The sequence below is a fragment of the Pseudoliparis swirei genome, chromosome 15 (genome assembly GCF_029220125.1).
Source record: "Pseudoliparis swirei isolate HS2019 ecotype Mariana Trench chromosome 15, NWPU_hadal_v1, whole genome shotgun sequence".
NCBI lineage: Eukaryota > Metazoa > Chordata > Actinopteri > Perciformes > Liparidae > Pseudoliparis > Pseudoliparis swirei.
Window position 1 is genome coordinate 12,103,621 of NC_079402.1, and position 18,445 is coordinate 12,122,065.

The following is an 18,445-nucleotide window of genomic DNA, read 5'->3' on the forward strand; positions in this document are numbered from 1 at the left end:
GGAGCTATGCAACGAGGTGCCAAACATTAGTGTGTTTTTAAAATGTTGCTAAAGCTGAATGGATAGCCACATTTAAATATAAAATAATGCAATTTATTTCGATCAAATCTAGACTGCTAGACTAGAAATAGTAAATGAAATGTATGCGTTTGCCAAAAATAAAAGCCTGGCTCCGGTGTTGTCACAGAATTACAGTACACAGTATTTTCCACAGCTAAACCACATCCACTTTTTTATATTCATCAGACTGATATGTCTACCTTTGAGCACATTTTGACGTGTCAACTCCTTGTGGTCATAGTATGAATGTTGTTTGTGATAGACATGTGATGATAAAAAGGATTACCTCCTCTCCAACAGATGTTGTTTGTTCACACACGTTATGCCCATTTGGTAGCACAGCAATGGCGTCTCTGGTGTGTGACATAAAGAGCCTAACAATGTCAAAAGACAGGGACGTTGCAGCTAAAATATAGAATTTCTAAACATGGTTTTTAGTCTTGTTTAAATTATCAAGCACCAAGACTGCTGACAGCAGATATCAAAACATGTTGTGTGGATGTATCCGAGCAAGCAGGAACATTGATTATCACTGATAAACTAAAAGGATGATTTCACAAATGAATGTCATTCGTGTTTAAATGTTTTATGTGCTTTGTCATAAAAAAATGTTCTACTTAACTTTGTGTTTTATGAAGGGTGTATGAACATCATGCTATTTATGTGTATGCCTATAAAACCAGGAGCAATGTGTCTGAAGTGGAGTGAGATACTGAAGGAACTAAACTGATGTGAAAGTGTATTTAATCTTGGCGGTGCCAGACGAGCATCTCTGCAGTGCAGCTGCCCTAGTTACCGCGCAGCTGAGTAACTGTGAGAGACTGTGGTTGGCTCAGGCAGAGAGAGGAGGAGTTTGATAATGGTTGACTGAATTATGGAGGGTAAGCTGGGCTGAGGGCCAGAAGCAGAACACACAGTCGGACTTTGAGTGGAGGACCAGTGGTGTTAAGTGAGCAGACTCTAACAGCACGCCGTTTAGCTTCATGCTTTTTTCTTTTTATATTCTGTTGGGTTGCTTTTACTCCAGAATTAAAGCTGCACAATGAGGTCCCTGAGGCTTTCAGCATTACAGCCAGGAGGGAGATAAATATAAACGCTGTATATGTAGACCCCACCATGAGACATACCAATGTACCTTGATTACATGAACATTCACATTTAAACATGTCTATATGGTCCAACTGTGCGAAATTGTATTATCATTTTCTCAAATTCAGATTCACCATATTGGTATCTCTTTTCTTCGAGAAGTCTTACAACTTACCATACACAAGTGCTGATATTGCTATTTCAAATTTACTCTATAGATGCATCAAACAATACCTCAACATAAAGTCAAATACTTCTCTGTTGATTTTAATAATTCTCTGAAGAGTTTTTCACCACTGATATTGTCTTAAAGGCAAATGTGTGATGCAATACTTCATGTGTACACAGTAATTGTGGTAGTAATTGATTGTTTCATGTATTTGTGTTCAAGTATCCATTGTGGTCTTGTATGCTTCCTCTTGCATAGTCATGAATATGTTTCTGCACCACTAATAACATTAAAAGTAGAGTCATCCTACTTATACAACATTGTATTCTCTTTTTCTTTCTTTCAGGATTTAATGTTAGAAACATGGAGACGGTTTCCATGGCTCAGCTTGATCCAGCAGTATGATTGCAGCCTCCAGTCTCTCAGGGGACACCTTGATAACGTGCCACTTCCCTGTGGTTCAGCTTCCCACTTGGCAACTTAATGTCCGAGCCCTGTGCAGTTCGGCGAAGAGACCCGGCCGGCTGTCCTCAGTAGGCCTGACCCGGGCCGTGTCCCTCCCGGAGCGAGACTCGCACAGCCAAGAGCATTCTTTGGCCGGTGGCCGAAGACCTTTCTCCAGCAGCTACGGTCGTCTCAATGAGGACCGAGCGGAGGAGGAGGGGGGCAGTGACAGCAGCGGGAAGTACGACTCCAACTCATCACCGGAAGAGACGAGTTCTCATCTGAAGAAGGAAAGCTCCGGAGCTAGAGACAATCTGCGGTCACACAACTCCTTCCTGGCCAACACAGCGCTCGACGGGCATGAGGAAGATGAAGACAGTGATGGAGATAACCTGCACAGATATCACGAGGACTCGTCTTTTGTCTTGCATGGGAATTCCAACTGGCCTCAAAGCCATGGTGCCATAAATCACCCCCATGGAGACGTGGACAGTGCATGGGGCAATGAAGGGACCGTGTTGGGTCTGCAGAGAGGCCGAGATTGGCTCTCTAACCCGCCTCACAGATCTGGCAACACAGTGATGGAGCAGGATAACATGTCCCGCTGCATGCACAGCCAACTCCAATGTTCCCCAGAGCAGTTTTCCAACAGTCACAGAGAGTATGTCAGTGACTCTTCCTGTAACAGCTCTGATGGAGTCTTGGTTAACTTCTGCACTATTTATAACCGGAGCAACAACCCTGCCACGCCGAATGACCTCAGCAGTCCTGCAGTTCACCCCTATCAGCCATCTGAGGGGTCTGTGTTCCTCAACCTCCAACCCGTTCCTCAGACTCCAGCTGAGAACCTCCAACATGACGACATGACAGTTCGCCTTCCCTCTAAAGATGAGGTGGACATGACGCCATCCGCTGCTTGCTGGTCTCCCCAGGGCCTCGACTCGAACTGCAACCTTTATTCCCTGGAGCCGCTGCCAACGGGTCTCTCCTCGCTGGAGGTATCAGACCTGGCCGCCTGTCTCCAAAGCCAGGCCACACTGGCCATGGAGACCAACCAGAAGTACTACACGCTTGTGACTTGTGACCTCTCCTCCCAGTCTCCCAGTCCAGCCTGGTCCAGCCTTGAGGGTCAGAGCAAAAGTAGCCCCTTCCCTTCCTTTGATCACCTTTTTGTTGATCATAAGAAAAAAGGACAAGACAAGGAAGTCAAAAAGGTAATGTTCTCCGAGATGATATGGGTTTGTTAACTATTTAAATAATAAAGTTGCCACTGTTCAATGACAACTATGTACCTCCAAATGTGGTGATATTGAATTATTTTATATAAACTTTCAATTAAATGATCCTACCTTTTGAGCGATATTCACTTTGGTCAGTGCCTTGTGTATATAGATGTTTTCCTCTATATATTTAGTATTTTAGTATTAGTATTTAGTATTGTTAATGTGTTTTGTGTTTTATTTTGATCTTTTATTTTTATTAATGCTCTAATGTGCACCCGCTGCTGTGATCCTGAAATGTACCCACTGTGGGCCTGATAAAGGATTATCTTATCTTATCTCATCTTATATGCGATTTACAAACCCCATTAGATAATCAGAAAAATATTGTACACTGATTTTTATTTTTCATGTTATCGATCTTATCTTGAGTGAAAATACATTTGTGATTTGATTGTTTAAACAAAGCAGTTATTTCTTTTCCATATCACCATCAGGAGAAGGAGGATCAGCAGAAGGAAAAGAGGTTCTCCTCCCCACAATGCAGCGTCGGGTTTGACTGTTGTCAGTGTCAGACGTGTGATTATCGAGATGCCACAACCTCCACTGAGAAGAAACACAAAGACAGCATCCAAAACCTGTCTCACACACGCTGTCCGCTGTGTCCCAGCAAGTGTAGCCCACCTGGCAGCAAAAGCCCAGACACAAGCGCTGCGTCCACACAGCCATCCGAGAATCAGCCCCAAGAGCACTGTGACACTGATGCTACTGAGAAGGGTAGGTCATAGATGGTTCTGTTTCTTTCTTTTACAAGCGAGAGAGCAAAATATGCAAAGATAGAATACCAGGAAGAAGAAAAAAAAGTTAATTATTATGTGAATCTAACATCTGTATTTCTTATCCTTGTACTTCCTTCTCAGGAGCATGTTCACGGGAAGAGGCCGTGGTGCGCTACAGTAAGGCCCAGAGACCAACCTCGCTGCCCATCCAGCCGTTTGTTCTAGTCCCAGCAGGCAGACCCCAGACGGAGCATTTGGGCTATCTTCTGGACCAGTACATCAATCAAAAGAGCAGCAAGTCTGTTAGCTCCCAACCAGGCCTCAACTTCAGCATCAAAAGAAGTCGATGCTTTTCTAATCTTCAGCCATCCGTAATGGCCGACCACTGCCCCATCTTTCTGGAAGCCGCTTCGAGCTCCGACACCTGCTCCACCTGCACGCCGAGTCCAGAGTGTTCAGCCAGCCGCAGACACACATGGAGCCAATCCAGCAGAGGCCAAGGATACCTTAGTCCATGTGCACCAAAAAGCAGCCTGGATCCAACTCACAGCTGCCCAGAGCCACAACTGGGTCAAGATAAAACAAGCCCATACTCAAGCAAAACTCAAAATGCTTTTTCTAATCTGCTTTCAACCCCAAATCAGACAAACTGTGGTAAGAATCCCACCTGCCAGACCCTTATTAGCTTCACTCCTGAGGAGAGCCATGCCAACACTGAGCCTCAAAGTCTCTATCAGTCCCAGACCCACACCTCATATGATCCAATATTCTCTCATACTCATACACCACCGACTTTACTCTTAACTACTGACGCCCACCACCCAAACCTGCTGGTGTCCCTGTCTCCTCCCACCACCGTACAAACGGAACATAAGTTCCCTCAGCACCGGGCTGCAGATGCAGCTAGCTCAGGCTTTTTTCATGGTAGTTTTAAAGCTCCTCTCTCCACGTTGAGTTGTCTGCTTTCATTGGCTGCTTCTGGGCTGCAACTCCAGGACTCTGCTGGGCCCAATGGGAAGCAGAGTCAGAGTCAACACAGTGAATCTCTGATCCTGAGTGACAGGCCGCCCACAGAGTTCTGCCTCTCCCCCGATACATCCTATGAGTCCATGTCGATCAGCCATCTTCAGAGGAGAGGTGAGACCAATGGATGACTGACAACAGTTTGAGTAAAGCATACAGTATATACCATACATTCAATTCAATTCAGTTTATTTTGTCTAGCCAAATATCACAAATTAAAAATTTGCCTCAGAGGACTTTACAATTGAATTGAAATCTGAATGCAGGGGAATTGTGACCTAGTAACAGCAATGACTGGATACCTCCTCGATTGGATTGTCGATCCAGTCATGAGCTGTAAAGAGCAGCAATACAAACTGACTGCTGTAGCAGCGCCTTCAATACCCTGAAGGGGCTTCCTCTCGAACATGACCTATTTTTAACTCTCCCTGCACAGGATTGGCTGAGCCTCCTGCTCTGTATCCCATGTGTGTGTGGCTGCAAGGAAGAGAGGATGAGAGAGGGAGAATGATGCAGTAGGAATAGTGCTGAAGATCTATGAACACACCTAATCATTGTGTTGTGCCACATGGGTCCCTTGGTGCAAATCGGATTTGATAAATGTGAGCCTTTTGCAATGAGTAATCAACGTAAGCAGACATTGTGGTGAACAGTCAGTGTGGTGCAGCATCAATGCATAAAGAATTCACCGTGGCATTTGCAGAGGCTAGCCAGTATGAGATGAAGAAAGCAAGTCAACAAGGACTGCTGCTAAAATGTACTCTTTCATCTTCAGGTCACTTTAACATTTGCATTTCCACAATATGATAATGAACCCTGACATTAAGCTCTCATATTTATATGCACTGACCTAGTTAGGATAGGGAAAATCCTATTGAGCAAGTTGTGTTCACTTACATGAATCTTAGTTTCTTTGAAAACATCTGACAGTGCAGATAAATCATTTCAACATGTCTCGAATACAAATCACTTTGTTTCAAGACTTTTCTAGAGATCACAAGACAGACAGTAAGAGGGAAATTGCTGCACTAGAATTGAAAATTCAAGAACAACTGCTTTGTTAGATCCCCTTATTTAATGAAAAGATCACACTGAGATGTCATAAGATGGGGTTTTACAAAGTCACGTTTTGTATCGTACTATATCAATGTTTTGTTTCTGCCCATGATTTTCCTCTCACCTCGTCCAATGTCTCTAGGCTTGCTGAGGTCCGTGAGCAGGGCGGTGGATTTGATCATGGCTCATTTTGGCAGCAGCAGAAACCCTGAAGTAAAGGTATGAATTTGGCTTGAAAGATGCACCACAATGGAAAAACACCTTAGGCCTACTGCTATTTTAGGGCTGGAGTCAAATTACTTGTGTCAGCAGGAAGTGTACTGTATCATATTTATTTCCTTCTGCGACAGATACGTCTGGGTAGCAGCTCTCGCAGTCCCACGATAGCCGGTCTCGTTCTGGAACATTTGTGTCCAGCGATCCAGAATATTCTGGAGGACGGTCTCAGGGATCACAAACTGGACCTCGTCATCGGGCAGCGACGCAACAACTCCTGGAGTGTGGTGGAGGTCTCGACTAGGATGGGTAAATGTAACCAGAGTGATCGTGTTTCAAAGGAGTGTCCTGTCTTGATGTACTGGTGGAGCAGCATTGCTCGTGATCCACTGTTTGTTGTGCGCTCTCATGTATTCTGGGTCACTCTCTGCAACAGGTCCATCCACCAGGGTCCTTCACAGCCTGGTCTCCAAAATTAGACAATGTCCCCAGCTCACCAGCCACTGCATGAGACTGAGAGCCTTCATTATGGGCCTGATTAAGTGAGTGATGACATTATTTCTGATACATGATGGTAATGAAATGACTGCACATACAAGAGTTCATTTGTGTTTAATTACATTATTATTTATTTTCTCTCTTTCAGCTTGAGAGCTTTGGAATTCTGGCTCAGTCACCTTCAGAGTCTCAACGGTGAGCACACAGTCATTTCACTCCACGACAGCATGGCAACATGTCAAATGGTCCAAATATCTCAACAACTATTGAAAGAACTTTCATGAGATGATAAAAGCCCTACTAATATTCATGTTCCCCATGGCAATAATTGATAAGGCTGGTGATCTCCTGGCTTTTCTGTTCACTCTTTTATTCGTTCAAATTCACATTCGTGCGATACGTTTGTTGATCAACTCTGTGTTTAGTGCCAATTAGCAAATGTTAGCATGCAAACACGCTAAACTGAGATGATGAACAAACACTGCTTAACACCAGCCTGTTAATTTGACAAATGTGGTCATCAAGTGCATGTCAGGTGTAGCGCTGAGGAAAACTGTGAGATGTGGTTGAAAGGTCTGAAAATGGGAGACTTTGAGATGCGATTGTTGCCGTCGGATACGTGAACATATTGCCATTGTGACCGTGTTAGCATGCTAATAGTGTTCAGCTCAAGAACGGATTATTATCGCTATTATTATCTCCACAGATGTGGTGACAACATACTACCATTCTTGGGGGTTCCTGCCCACGTCACTGGGTCAGTGTCAGCCCTCGTTTCAGGAGCTGCTACTTCTGCTGCAGCCGCTCTCTGCGTTGCCCTTTGACCTCAACTTGCTCCTGGAGCCCCGACGGTTACGCAACAGACAGCTGCGTTCTGAGGAACAGGGCGTTGCTCCGCTTCCGCCGTGCTCAGCCCTCCTAGTGACCAGCTGGCCACGACTGCACGCTGACAAGAAGGTCAACAGCAGTCAGACAGGTCTGCATCACCGAGAGTCTCTCAGTTCCCAGAATAGCGTCAGGCCGGATTGTCGAGGGATGCAGGCCAACAGGAGTCCAGCGTTAGCTCCGGTTCCAGAGTGGTGGCCCGAGGAGCCTCGCCTCATGGATGAAGGGGAGGACTGTCGCCTGAATTATGCGGATACTTGGTCTCAAATAAGTATGGACAGCCAGCAAGAAGAGCAGAGGGGAGAGAAAGACAACGAGACACCGATTGCATCCCCTGGTGTCCAGGCTGAGAGTCCAGGTCAGGCTGGGCTGCGCTGGGCCAAACTGTTCGGAGCAGCTGATACCACCAGGACGGAGGCAGCTTCTCAGAGTAGAGCACAACCCAGAAGGTGAGAACCAGCAGTGAGCAATGACATCAAGTGGCCTCCTGAGTCTACTTTATTCTTTATTTGATTTACAATCTTGACTGAGTGACTCTCTCTCTCTCTCGCTCCGCATAACAACACTGTGATGTCTTTCATAGGTACAGGCGACTGAGGCGACCATCCCAGTGGCTGAACTTCGACAGATCACAGCTTGGACTGCTGGCTCAATCCATCCGGTCGATGAAGCTCGGAGGAGCTCAGACTCACAAAGACTGCTGAAAATAAAGCATGTGTGGGAAATGGCGATGTGGGAAATGGCCGAGACACCGATTCACTGTCGTAACACAACATCTTACTGGAGCCGCATGATAATACAAACACAGTGCTGAAGAGATCAGAAAGCACAGCGCACAACACACTTTGGCAATGGGCCCTTATTCATCAAGCTTTGCCTCGCGCCATTTGTTCACGCATGTGTGGCCTTTGTAAGATCTCAGCACCAGCGAGTTACCAGCCGTAACAGTGTGTGGATGGTGTTGTTTTCACCGTGTAAGTCTAGGTGTGTGTCGTCAAAGCAACGAGTGGTCCCGGAGACACTTACTGTAGCTACCTCCCACAGAGGAGGTTTTCAGTACTGCCTGTCACCACAGTAGCATCACAACCATGCAAGATGCAGTCCCGAAACTTTACCACTGATAACAATTAAAATGAAGGTCACGTTTGAAGATGGCTGTGGTCGGGGAGGGGGGTGCAGGGGTCAGTGGCACCCCTACTTTACGCCACTGGCACACATTTGGCATTGTGGCTGATTAGATCCCATCACGAGATGATCTCGTTTCACAATAAATCAGGTGGCAGCACTAAAGAAATGTCTTCATTGGTATTCCAATGTGTGAGGAAACATTTAGGATGGTGTCCAACCAACTCTGTAAACAAGTCGCTGAAGCAAACGGCGTAGCAAACTGAGCATAACTGTAAAAAATATAATTAAATAAATTAAAATAGTAATTTTAGGTTTTCTGTTATGTTTATGAAATCTTTCCAATTTACTTCACGATTTAAAAACATTCAGGTATGTCGTCCCTATTTCATACCATGTGTTACGATTCAATCTAAACAGGTCATATGTCAGCAAACTGCATATAGTTTGTTTCTGTGATTTATAAATCACAGTTTCACCTGGAAGTTACTGATTTATTGAATTTAATCTAGTGATGCAAACATATACATTTAGTAAACACCTACATTATAACTGGGTTTAACTTTGGAGCAGCTGTTGACTGGCTCCTAATCTTAAAAATATCCCTTGGTTGTTGCTTTATTTGTTCTTTCGTACTTTGTTGGTTGAGAGATAAATCTGTCTGATTGTGGTCAGAAGAGGCCGGATCACTTCCTCAGATCCTGAGCTGTTTTCCACAAAACTGCTTGATGAATGAGGGCCAATCTACAGTTGCACTCTGGAGTAAATCTCCTTCATATTTTCTGTAGAAATCAATCATTAAATGTGAATATTGACCTGCTTTAGACTGTTTGACATTTTCTCCATAGATGTACCTTTCATGTTTAGGCAAAAAAAGAAGAAAGCGATGCATTCGTACTCGTGCCAAATATGCTAGACACCAGCCTTGTGGATATTCAGTGATGTTTTGTTTCCAGTAACTTGCTTTCTTACGCAAATCCCTGCATGGATTTACTGTTGGTGCATGAGTTATCAAACATACAGTAGGTGCTTCAGTACCTTCTACATCTGTTCACCTCCTTCCTTTTTTAAATGTGTGCAATTGTTTGGTATATTCAGTGGAAAGTCTTCCAGTGAAGTCAATTGAGTTTGACAATTACAAGCCATCTTGTGGCTGCTTCAGGTATTTAAATATGTGTCAGATATATTTTGGTAGACTGGTGGTTAGATAATAGGATGGGGGAAAAAAACTGAAAATAGTTCATACTTAATTTTTTATGTCCTGCAATTATGTGAAGTCTGTGAAATATTTTCCCCAGCATTATTTATTTTCTCAATGTCTGAATGCTTCCTCCGATGCCTAGTGACAATCAAAGTCTGTCAATAAAGACTTCTTCTTGTATTCCATGACACAGTGAACAATAACAACGCACAGTAACAATCTTTATTTATGCGTTTCATGTTTTTGTAAGAACTTCTTGATACGTTGTCATATTTGACTCACAATGATTATTATATTTGAAGTGTATCTTACATTAATATTACATGTAATTTAGCAGACGCTTTTATCCAAAGCGACTTACAATAAGTGCATTCAACCTCACGGTTATTTCCTATGTCTGAATCCTCCTCTTGATGTCGCTCTGTTCCAGTGCATTCTTGGAGAGTTGGCCAAAGGTTTGTCCGTACATAAACTTGTATCCTGCAGGATGGTGCAGAGCAAGACATGCTTGATCTTGATGTTAACTGATTCATTTCACATCAGTAATTTTTTTTAAAATTCCTCGCAAGGCAAATGTGTTGCTAACTTTGACACCGACCTGGTATGTGTCCGGTGAATGACGGCACCACGCCACGGTTTGATGGATAGATAGTGGGCATGGGAGAGATTGTACTATCCCTCCTCCCTGGGATGCCTTGTGACGTGAGGACAGTCCGCTGCTGCTTCCCAAACTGGATCAGTGCCTGGTTGGTGGTGACGGGGAAACCTTTTCCAATTAGGAAGCGAGATTTTGGCACATGCCCTGTAAAACCTGTCAAAAGGTATCACTCAGTGAGCTCGGGATGGGTATGCAAGGGGGAAACAACTCTAAAAGCCAGTATCGCCACTGTATATCTATACAAAAATAGTTTGTGATTGCAGGTTTAGGACCAGATTAATTTAATGGGAACAATTGTTAAAGTTAACAGTTGTACCTGAAATAAAGTACTTGTGCGGGTTATCATCATCCATCGAGTATGGTTTCCCAGTGGGGGTGGAGGACTTCAAGGGCCTGCAGGTAACCCCTTTGTTAGAGATGGCTGTCAAGGGGGGTCTCGGTCTCTCAAAACACAACAGAGAACCATTAGAACATGAATCTATACTATAATTTGATATATAGATATATATATATATATATATATATAAATATATAGATATATATAAACATGTGTGCCATAGGAAATTGATTAAACAGCTATTAATTCATTTTAGTTATTTAAACAGGTTCATTTATGTGAATCTCAGAGACAGAATTGATGAAGAATCTGTGGTTAGTTTTCTGGAACGCTGACCAGTTCTGCCATTCTGTCTTCTGTTGGGTGGATTACATTACAGTGAACTGACACTGACGTTCCACTATAGATAATTAAGAGTGGACCTATTCGGAGGTGCCATGTCAATACGTGTGTGTGCAATAGAGTGAGAGAGAGAGAGAGAGAGTGGTAGAGCCAGAACAAGTGTGTAATAGAGATAGTTACTTCAAACTGTTGGCTGTTATACTTTCCAACAGCCGGCAGGTCTGTTGATTGCCGTTGGATCTTCACACACTCGTCCTGGTAAAACTCAGACAGTGCTTTACGACATGTTTCAGAATAACTGCAGGCAAAGTAGTTCTGTCTTTTTGGAATGAAGCCTAAAACAGCAACAAATGATGTTGTAAGGGTCCGTTCAGCCGAATGTGTCATGGTGTCTATGAAGAAAGTTTTGGTTTTATTGACTCGAAACCAAAGCTATCTGACTACATTTTGTTTATGTGTTTTTCATTTGGGTGAAGTGACCGTTTAAAATGCTCGACAAGAAGGTGTGTATGTGTGTGTAAAAGCATTGTAAACATAAGGAAATGGGGACTTTAACTTTGAAGTGTTGAAAATCATCCACCAAGACATATCCTCACTTCAAACATTTTGAAGTGAGGATATGTCTTGGTGTATGATTTTCAACACTGTTCAACTTGACTGGTCGTTTATAGTTAATAATTTAGCAGTTAGACACAGATTAGTCTCATGTTTTCAAGGTCTCATTGTTGTGCTGTGAAACTATAAAAAAGCACATTGCCAGATTGGACTTATAACTTACAAATACTGCTAATTACCAGTTGTTGTATACCATTACTCGGTCATTAAAAGCGTGTCCATTTCAATGTTCGCACATTTTCTCCCCTTATAAAATCATTTTCCATGAGGTGTTCGGTTACTTTGTTGACCCAGTGTATTAGTGTGCGATACCAACCTGTGTATCCTGGTATCATCTTCTTAAAGTTACATTCAGGGATGCTTCTCAGTGTCAGACCAACGTCCGACTCTGTGGAGGGGATGTGACCCGTCTGGAGGACCGGCCTATTGGAGCGTTGCACATCAGGACTGGTCAGCAGCTCCGCTGTGAGCTGGCCATATGCCTTCCCCATATTGTACTGGAGCTGTGGGCAATACCCAGTGTACCTGAACACATGGGGAGTCTGGCGTAAACACACACTCCAGCATCCAGACGGGTCTCAGCAGCTTTTCAGTTGGAAACAATAAGATATACAAGAATGTAGTTACATTGATAGTATCAATTATGTAGAGTTAATAATTATTCTACAGGATGTAGAGGACACATTAACAGGAACACCGTACACATATACAATATAACGATAGCAATGACAAAAAGTATCAAATAGATACAAAAAATATATAACTTTATTATAATGTCATATTGTAAACCATTATATTCCATATGCTCTATGAATTGGAATAGTTAGCGGACATTATAACCATGCGCAGTTATGGTGCGTTTATATCTTCAGTATACGGAGGGACAGTTATTTCTTACCGACTCTCGTGACAGGAGACGTGCACTTACCCCGGTATATAATGCGGTTCAGGTGTCAGCAGAACTTTGCTGAATTGAGGGGCGTATTTCTCCATCTTGGTCCCGTTTGAGGCTGAACCGGGTCGCCCTCCGGAGCGCATGTTTGCTGGTTGCTACAGAGAATCACTTACAAACACACTGGAGGACCTCAGTGTCACGCGCACCGACAATGTGTCTGCGAGGACAAACATATTGTATTAGGTTACTTCTTCAGAACTATTCGATAAGTGCCTAACGACGCTCCCTGCAACGTCCTGCGCGATATTTTCTTCACCAAAAGCGTTGCGAAAATCCCAACGCTTTTGTTGTGAACGCAGCTTGAAGAGGAAGAACGTTTACAGCCAATAAGAGGATGTGAATAAACAAAATAAATATTTGAAAAAAAGAAAAGAACGAATTAACTAATATATATCACCCCTTTTGAAAAAATATTCTTACAAAAATTCATTACATATTTCTTATTATTAGCTGGAATGTTCACAAAAGCCTTGAGCATCTCCTAATGTAGAGACTTTTAGGATCAGAGTTATGGTTCTCTGTCAAGTGAATCCAAAAGTGTTGACAGGTTTCTTTCATCAGATTCATAGCCGTCTGCCTCTCAGTCACACAGGTGCTTCACATTAAGCTAATCAAAGGCGGATCGCAGACTAACTCCTGTTTATAAGACATTGTAAGCCACACACACACAGATGTGAACGGCCAATTCATTTAATTATTCAACCTTTTCTTTCACATAAATGTTCTCTTACAGGAAGGGATATACTTAACGGACAGTGTTTCACAGTGTTCTCCACCCTTCCAGGAATATAAATATGTGTAGAAAAATCACAACATTTCCAAAATGTTAGCATTAATATGAACATGTGTGTTACGGACTTGAAAACATCTGAAACCATCCTGTTCTTGCACATATATATGTCAATAAATTGATTTGGTTGTGAGACATAAAAACATTTGTTTAAATGTTTTTAAAAATTGTGTATTAACACAGACACAAAAAAATACCTGGGTATAAGATATTGTGTCCACACATAGGCATATATACGATATGATGAAGTATGTATCACTAGTAGAAGAAAAATGTATGCATGGATGAGTACATCTGTTTGTGAAAAATAATATAAAAATAAAGTCCATAAATAAATTGGAGGAATAGTTCAACCCTGGTTAACTATCATCAGGACAATAACAGATGTAACTGTGAGCACAGATTGGAAAACAGGTCTTTGTGTTTTGTGTTTCCAGGATTGTGAATGATCGTGCTTTCTAGCCGATGTTACCACTTGCGGAATGTAGATCACATCTGCAGACAGGAGTGTCCACTCTACACATTCATGCCCGAGGAGATACATATGGGTTTGTTGAAATGACGAAACAGCGTTTACTGTTTCATCTTCACACACATACTATAATGCTGTTTATCCACTGAGGTGTTTGAACATGTTAAGTTTCACTTCTCATATACTCGTCCTTATGAATGAATGGGTTAGGCATGTTAAGGCCTAGGTTATAAAAGTGAGATGTGTTTCAGTATTCTTTTATTTTTACTCCCATTGCAGCATCTCTGTTTGTGAAAAGCAATATATAAACTGAAGTGTATATCTTAATTCCTTCTAAGTACTGTCTGTGGATACACAGGTAAAAGTCAATGCGTACATGTCACAGCTTGTTCTTCTTATGTCGAGGATGTCTAGAGGTATGGGGACACATCAAACATTTAAAATAACAGATGCAGATGAGTCACTTTTTTTCCTAGAATTTAGTGACAGGAAGGAGCTCGTATGAACATGCAGCTCAGCGCTCACACACGACAGAGGATGGGGAGAGGCGTGGCGAAGGAGCAGAGGCAGATCAGAGAGGATGTTTTGAATTCTCCTTTACCAGTTCAGCTCAGCCGACGACTGCGTGGGATGTGTCAACTGGTCTCTCGTTCACTCTCCAGTTCGGAAGCAGAGTTGTGAGAGACAGAGGGGAGATGAATCTATACCAGAGCTTTGGAAACCTTTTGGAGACTTGGGTAACTGATGGAGACCAGTCCTCGGACACAGGAAATAATGACAAAGGCCTTCTTACACCTTCCTCCGATGTCGGGACAACTCTGCGCTCAGAATCGGTGGACTCTGGAGTGGAGACAGCCAGCCCGTCCGTGTCCTTGCCTTCCTCCATCTCAACAGACACCACAGAAATAGACACATTGACACCAGAAAGAGATGGACTCCCCTCGCCTGCCTCACAGTCTCCCATCCTCTCTTCTCTTCTGTCCGCCTCTTCTTCCTCTCCGCACCGCCGTCCCAGCAGAGCAGCTCGGGTGGACCCCACAGCCTTGCACTTAAATGTGGAGAAAGCCTTACAGAAGACCGACTCGATGAATCTGAAGAACCCCCGAGAGCCCATCACAGTGGATGAGCTGCTGGGCCAACGGCCTCGAGCGTTTGGACCCAAACGGCACGCGTCTGATGTCGCGAGAGGTGAAAGTTCACCCAGTTCAGCCCTGAAGAGGACATTCATTTACACATCGATGCCCAGGAGGAAGATGTCAGAAATGTGCAGACGGCCACTTTCTACGAGTTGTGACAAGCGGCCCGCTCAGACGAGCTCAGAGGTGAGATAAGGTTCATGTCACAAACCACACGGTGTTCCGACGTTGTCTTAGTAGTTGAGGAGTTTCAGCATGACACAAGTTTCACAGCAACAAGTATCGTCTCCAGCAGCACAGGTATGTCAAAAGTAAAGAAAAGCCTGAATTCTAACACAGTGTGTAATTGTATCTCACTTAAAGGGTTGCGACACAAATTCACAGAGTTGCTCTCCAATTTAAAGTAGGTGACACATGTCATCACTCACAAAGACTCTCTTTCATGCTCGCAACCTGTCAGTCTGCGGCGTGAGGATCATAAACCAGTCTGCCCAGGTGTCCTGATGCTTGCAGGCACGAGAGGAATGGACAAAGACGAGCAGGGGAAGCCGAGCATTCTGTGTGGTTTTGGTTAAACATGACAGACATGTTGTGAACCAAAATGGAAAATAATCTAAGGACCTTCGATGTATTCTTAGTTACATTTGTTGTGAGTTTGTGAGCTCAGTTCAGTGTGGAAATCCATTTATATTGAGTGCACACAGATGTGTCAACAGAAATATTTCTACCATTTGTATTTAATTAGAGCCTCAATGTTATCTTAGCATCTGGGTGTGTGTGCATTCGGTTTGTTTCCTTGTATGAGGGCAAGTGGTAAAAGGCTTTGATGACAGAGAGAATACCGAATGCAGATATAATTACCCTATTATTGGTGCAATTAAATGTAATTATACTGTCAGAATTCTTTTGAGAAAGGAAAGTGCAGAAAAGCATCTGTGAGTCAGACAAAGATGGTTGTTACCCAATACAATGTGGATTTCCTCTTGTGTCTTAAGATATTGATATTAAATACAAAACTGATATTAAATACCGAATTATCCTAGAATATCTGGTGTTGATATCTTCTTTTTAATAATAGCAATCATATTATATACAGTTATCTAGAACTCTCTGTAACTGGTATGTGTTGTTCTCCACCATAGAAAGTGCTTATATTAATTGTTTATATTAAGAAATGTTTGTTGAACATTTGTTGGTCTGACATTCAATTTAAAATCTGGGACAGTGATGGATGTTTCTTCACAATGTTCAACTTCTGATATTTATAGAGAGAACAATGATTTGATAAAAATAGTGAACAGATTCATTGAATTGCTGACGTAATTTTATTCTATTCATCAAGACAAAGAGACTTTGAGCTCGATGCTGACATGATCACAATGTTTACCATGTTCATCATTCACTCCGTGAGATTTGTCCCACATTTCAAAGTCATGTCAATCCATCTTGTTGAAAACTTTAAATGTAACCCAATGTGTATGTTTTGTAATGTAATTGTATGCACAAGGTAAATCTTTTCTTGCTTCTGGATCTGTGCAGGACCTCGGTGAGCAGGAGAAGACGCGACTGAGTCCCGGGCTCCGCTACCTGGAGCAGGTGTGCCAAATGTTAGAAGAAATTGCCAGACAACAAATGCACGGCCGAGCTTCACAGATGGAGACGAATGCCCTGCAGGAACATGGAAACACAGAGGGGATAAAGGTGAAGACATTATGCGTGACATCATTGCAAGGCAATTGAGGAGTCGCCACAGTTTCCACATGTCATAAACCTTACACGAGCTGGTCCAACTGGTTAAGACAAGATGTCCTCTTGCAGCCGGAGGGTTCTTATGAATTAAACCACAATAACAATCTTTTCCCCATGACTTGACTCTCTTTCAGGCTGCCAGCGCTTATCAGAGTGACTCGAAAGCTGCTGTCGGGGATTTCTCTTTTCGTGAGAGTCTTGATCCAGAAAATGAAGAGCACAGTGAACCCCAGCCACGCAGAGAATATCCAAAGATGCATATTCGGCAGAGATCTCTTTCTGAGGCAAATATTTCAACACTGCACCTAAGTGAGTCAAAGTCCACCGACGGCTTTCCTTTTTCACCTTTTGGGATTTTGTATACATTTAATATATTTGTATATGGAAATATGTTGCGTGTCGTGTCTGTTCTGCAGATATGTTATTGTGTGTGTGTGTGTGTGTGTGTGTGTGTGTGTGTGTTTGGTGCAGGACCGTTTCAGGCAGACTGCAGACATCTGAGTACAGACGACCAGCTGGAGAAGATTGAGGAAGACCATGACAAGCAGGTAAAACACACTTACAACATATCATTTGTAAATAAGGAACAAACACAGCTAAAGAATAAATACATTGTGTCATTTGCATTGAGTTATAGTGTTTTTTCCCTCATAATATTCTCTTATTTTGGTCCACAAATGTATTTTTTGGTGTATTTTCAGGGTTCTGAAAAAGGAGCGATGAGTCGAATAAGAAACTTCAATATAAAAGCTGGCTCTTTGAAAATAGAGAAGTCGGCAGTGAGAGATGCAAAAGGGTGAGACATTGCAACTGTAGCCTCTCAGTGTTATGAATGTCCCATGATGCATGTGTGTGCTGCTCCAACATGGCAACAGTGGTCCAGAGCTAATGCACAGTGGACTCTGCAGAGCCTTTTGGTTCTGGGCTTCTGTTCCTCCTGAACATGTTGTCCCTTTCAACAACAACAAAATAATCCTACATGTTGGCTTGCTTCAGCTCCTGTTTAACGTTTTTTTTATCTGCACAGCCAACATGAAAGAAACTCTGCCCGACGACGGCTGAGCCTGCTGTTCAAGTGGAGGAAAACTCAGCCGGTGTAAACGGACCACGGTGTGTCTGTCACGATGTTCTGAAGAGGAGGAAGCTTTTCTTCAAAGATTTGAGTGTAACTGCTTTAAAAATAACTTAATATTCAGCTCATGAGATGGACCAATATGCCATGTGTATTTTGTATCTCCTGTGTACTTGCCTTTTTAGTTTTTTACTGAAATAATGAGATTTTGTGAATGAAATTTCACAAAATCTCAATGCTTAGTTTTTTTTACAAACATCAAACTTGTATCTGTAATAAGCTGTTGTTGGCATGCACTGTACAGTATATATCACTATGTATAACATATAATGTGAATATTTCAATTTTTTGCATTTGATGTTGTTTTGTCCTTCTTGCAACATAAAATAATGTTTCATAGCCCTTGAATTATGTGTGTCTACATACAGGACAGTAAGAAAGAATAATCGGATATGACTGCAGCGCATAGGCTTTCTATGAACAGCGTATCACACCTCTATGTCCAAAAAACACAACTTTTCAGAGCCAACGGTGAAGTCGGCAAATTATTTGTT

The 18,445-nt window shown here is 42.7% G+C and overlaps 3 protein-coding genes across 3 annotated transcripts; 2 read left to right on the forward strand and 1 right to left on the reverse strand.

The window, feature by feature from the left end:
* Positions 1 to 1,719: 1,719 nt before the first annotated feature.
* On the forward strand, positions 1,720 to 9,953 carry LOC130205820 (AP-4 complex accessory subunit RUSC2). The gene is made up of 9 exons (XM_056433372.1): positions 1,720 to 2,976; positions 3,480 to 3,759; positions 3,903 to 4,898; positions 5,983 to 6,059; positions 6,191 to 6,365; positions 6,493 to 6,598; positions 6,703 to 6,749; positions 7,261 to 7,888; positions 8,023 to 9,953. Exons 1-9 carry the CDS (start codon positions 1,720 to 1,722, stop codon positions 8,141 to 8,143), a joined length of 3,687 nt encoding a protein of 1,228 aa, XP_056289347.1. The 3' UTR covers positions 8,144 to 9,953.
* A 20-nt stretch (positions 9,954 to 9,973) lies between these two features.
* On the reverse strand, positions 9,974 to 12,880 carry cimip2b (ciliary microtubule inner protein 2B). The gene is made up of 6 exons (XM_056433373.1): positions 12,646 to 12,880; positions 12,034 to 12,242; positions 11,283 to 11,437; positions 10,740 to 10,866; positions 10,364 to 10,576; positions 9,974 to 10,245 (listed from the first exon to the last, which is right to left on the reverse strand). Exons 1-6 carry the CDS (start codon positions 12,753 to 12,755, stop codon positions 10,157 to 10,159), a joined length of 903 nt encoding a protein of 300 aa, XP_056289348.1. The 5' UTR covers positions 12,756 to 12,880; the 3' UTR covers positions 9,974 to 10,156.
* Positions 12,881 to 14,584: 1,704 nt separating this feature from the next.
* On the forward strand, positions 14,585 to 18,290 carry si:dkey-106l3.7 (uncharacterized). Its single transcript, XM_056432945.1, has 6 exons — positions 14,585 to 15,256; positions 16,610 to 16,771; positions 16,954 to 17,128; positions 17,291 to 17,367; positions 17,521 to 17,615; positions 17,847 to 18,290. The coding sequence occupies exons 1-6, from the start codon at positions 14,630 to 14,632 to the stop codon at positions 17,917 to 17,919; spliced, it is 1,209 nt and encodes a 402-aa protein (XP_056288920.1). The 5' UTR covers positions 14,585 to 14,629; the 3' UTR covers positions 17,920 to 18,290.
* Positions 18,291 to 18,445: the final 155 nt, after the last annotated feature.

Bases quoted from the DNA above. Each gene is read 5' to 3' on its own strand.
- si:dkey-106l3.7 (XM_056432945.1), top strand. From the start codon at position 14,630: ATGAATCTATACCAGAGCTTTGGAAACCTTTTGGAGACTTGGGTAACT. The intron at 17,368-17,520 runs GTAAAACACACT...GTGTATTTTCAG, and splicing joins AGGAAGACCATGACAAGCAG to GGTTCTGAAAAAGGAGCGAT. The intron at 17,616-17,846 runs GTGAGACATTGC...TTATCTGCACAG, and splicing joins GCAGTGAGAGATGCAAAAGG to CCAACATGAAAGAAACTCTG.
- cimip2b (XM_056433373.1), bottom strand. From the start codon at position 12,755: ATGCGCTCCGGAGGGCGACCCGGTTCAGCCTCAAACGGGACCAAGATG. The intron at 10,577-10,739 runs GTACAACTGTTA...ACCTTTTGACAG, and splicing joins GCACAAGTACTTTATTTCAG to GTTTTACAGGGCATGTGCCA. The intron at 10,246-10,363 runs GTCGGTGTCAAA...ACCATCCTGCAG, and splicing joins ATTCACCGGACACATACCAG to GATACAAGTTTATGTACGGA.
- LOC130205820 (XM_056433372.1), top strand. From the start codon at position 1,720: ATGATTGCAGCCTCCAGTCTCTCAGGGGACACCTTGATAACGTGCCAC. The intron at 2,977-3,479 runs GTAATGTTCTCC...TATCACCATCAG, and splicing joins AAGACAAGGAAGTCAAAAAG to GAGAAGGAGGATCAGCAGAA. The intron at 6,366-6,492 runs GTAAATGTAACC...TCTCTGCAACAG, and splicing joins GGAGGTCTCGACTAGGATGG to GTCCATCCACCAGGGTCCTT.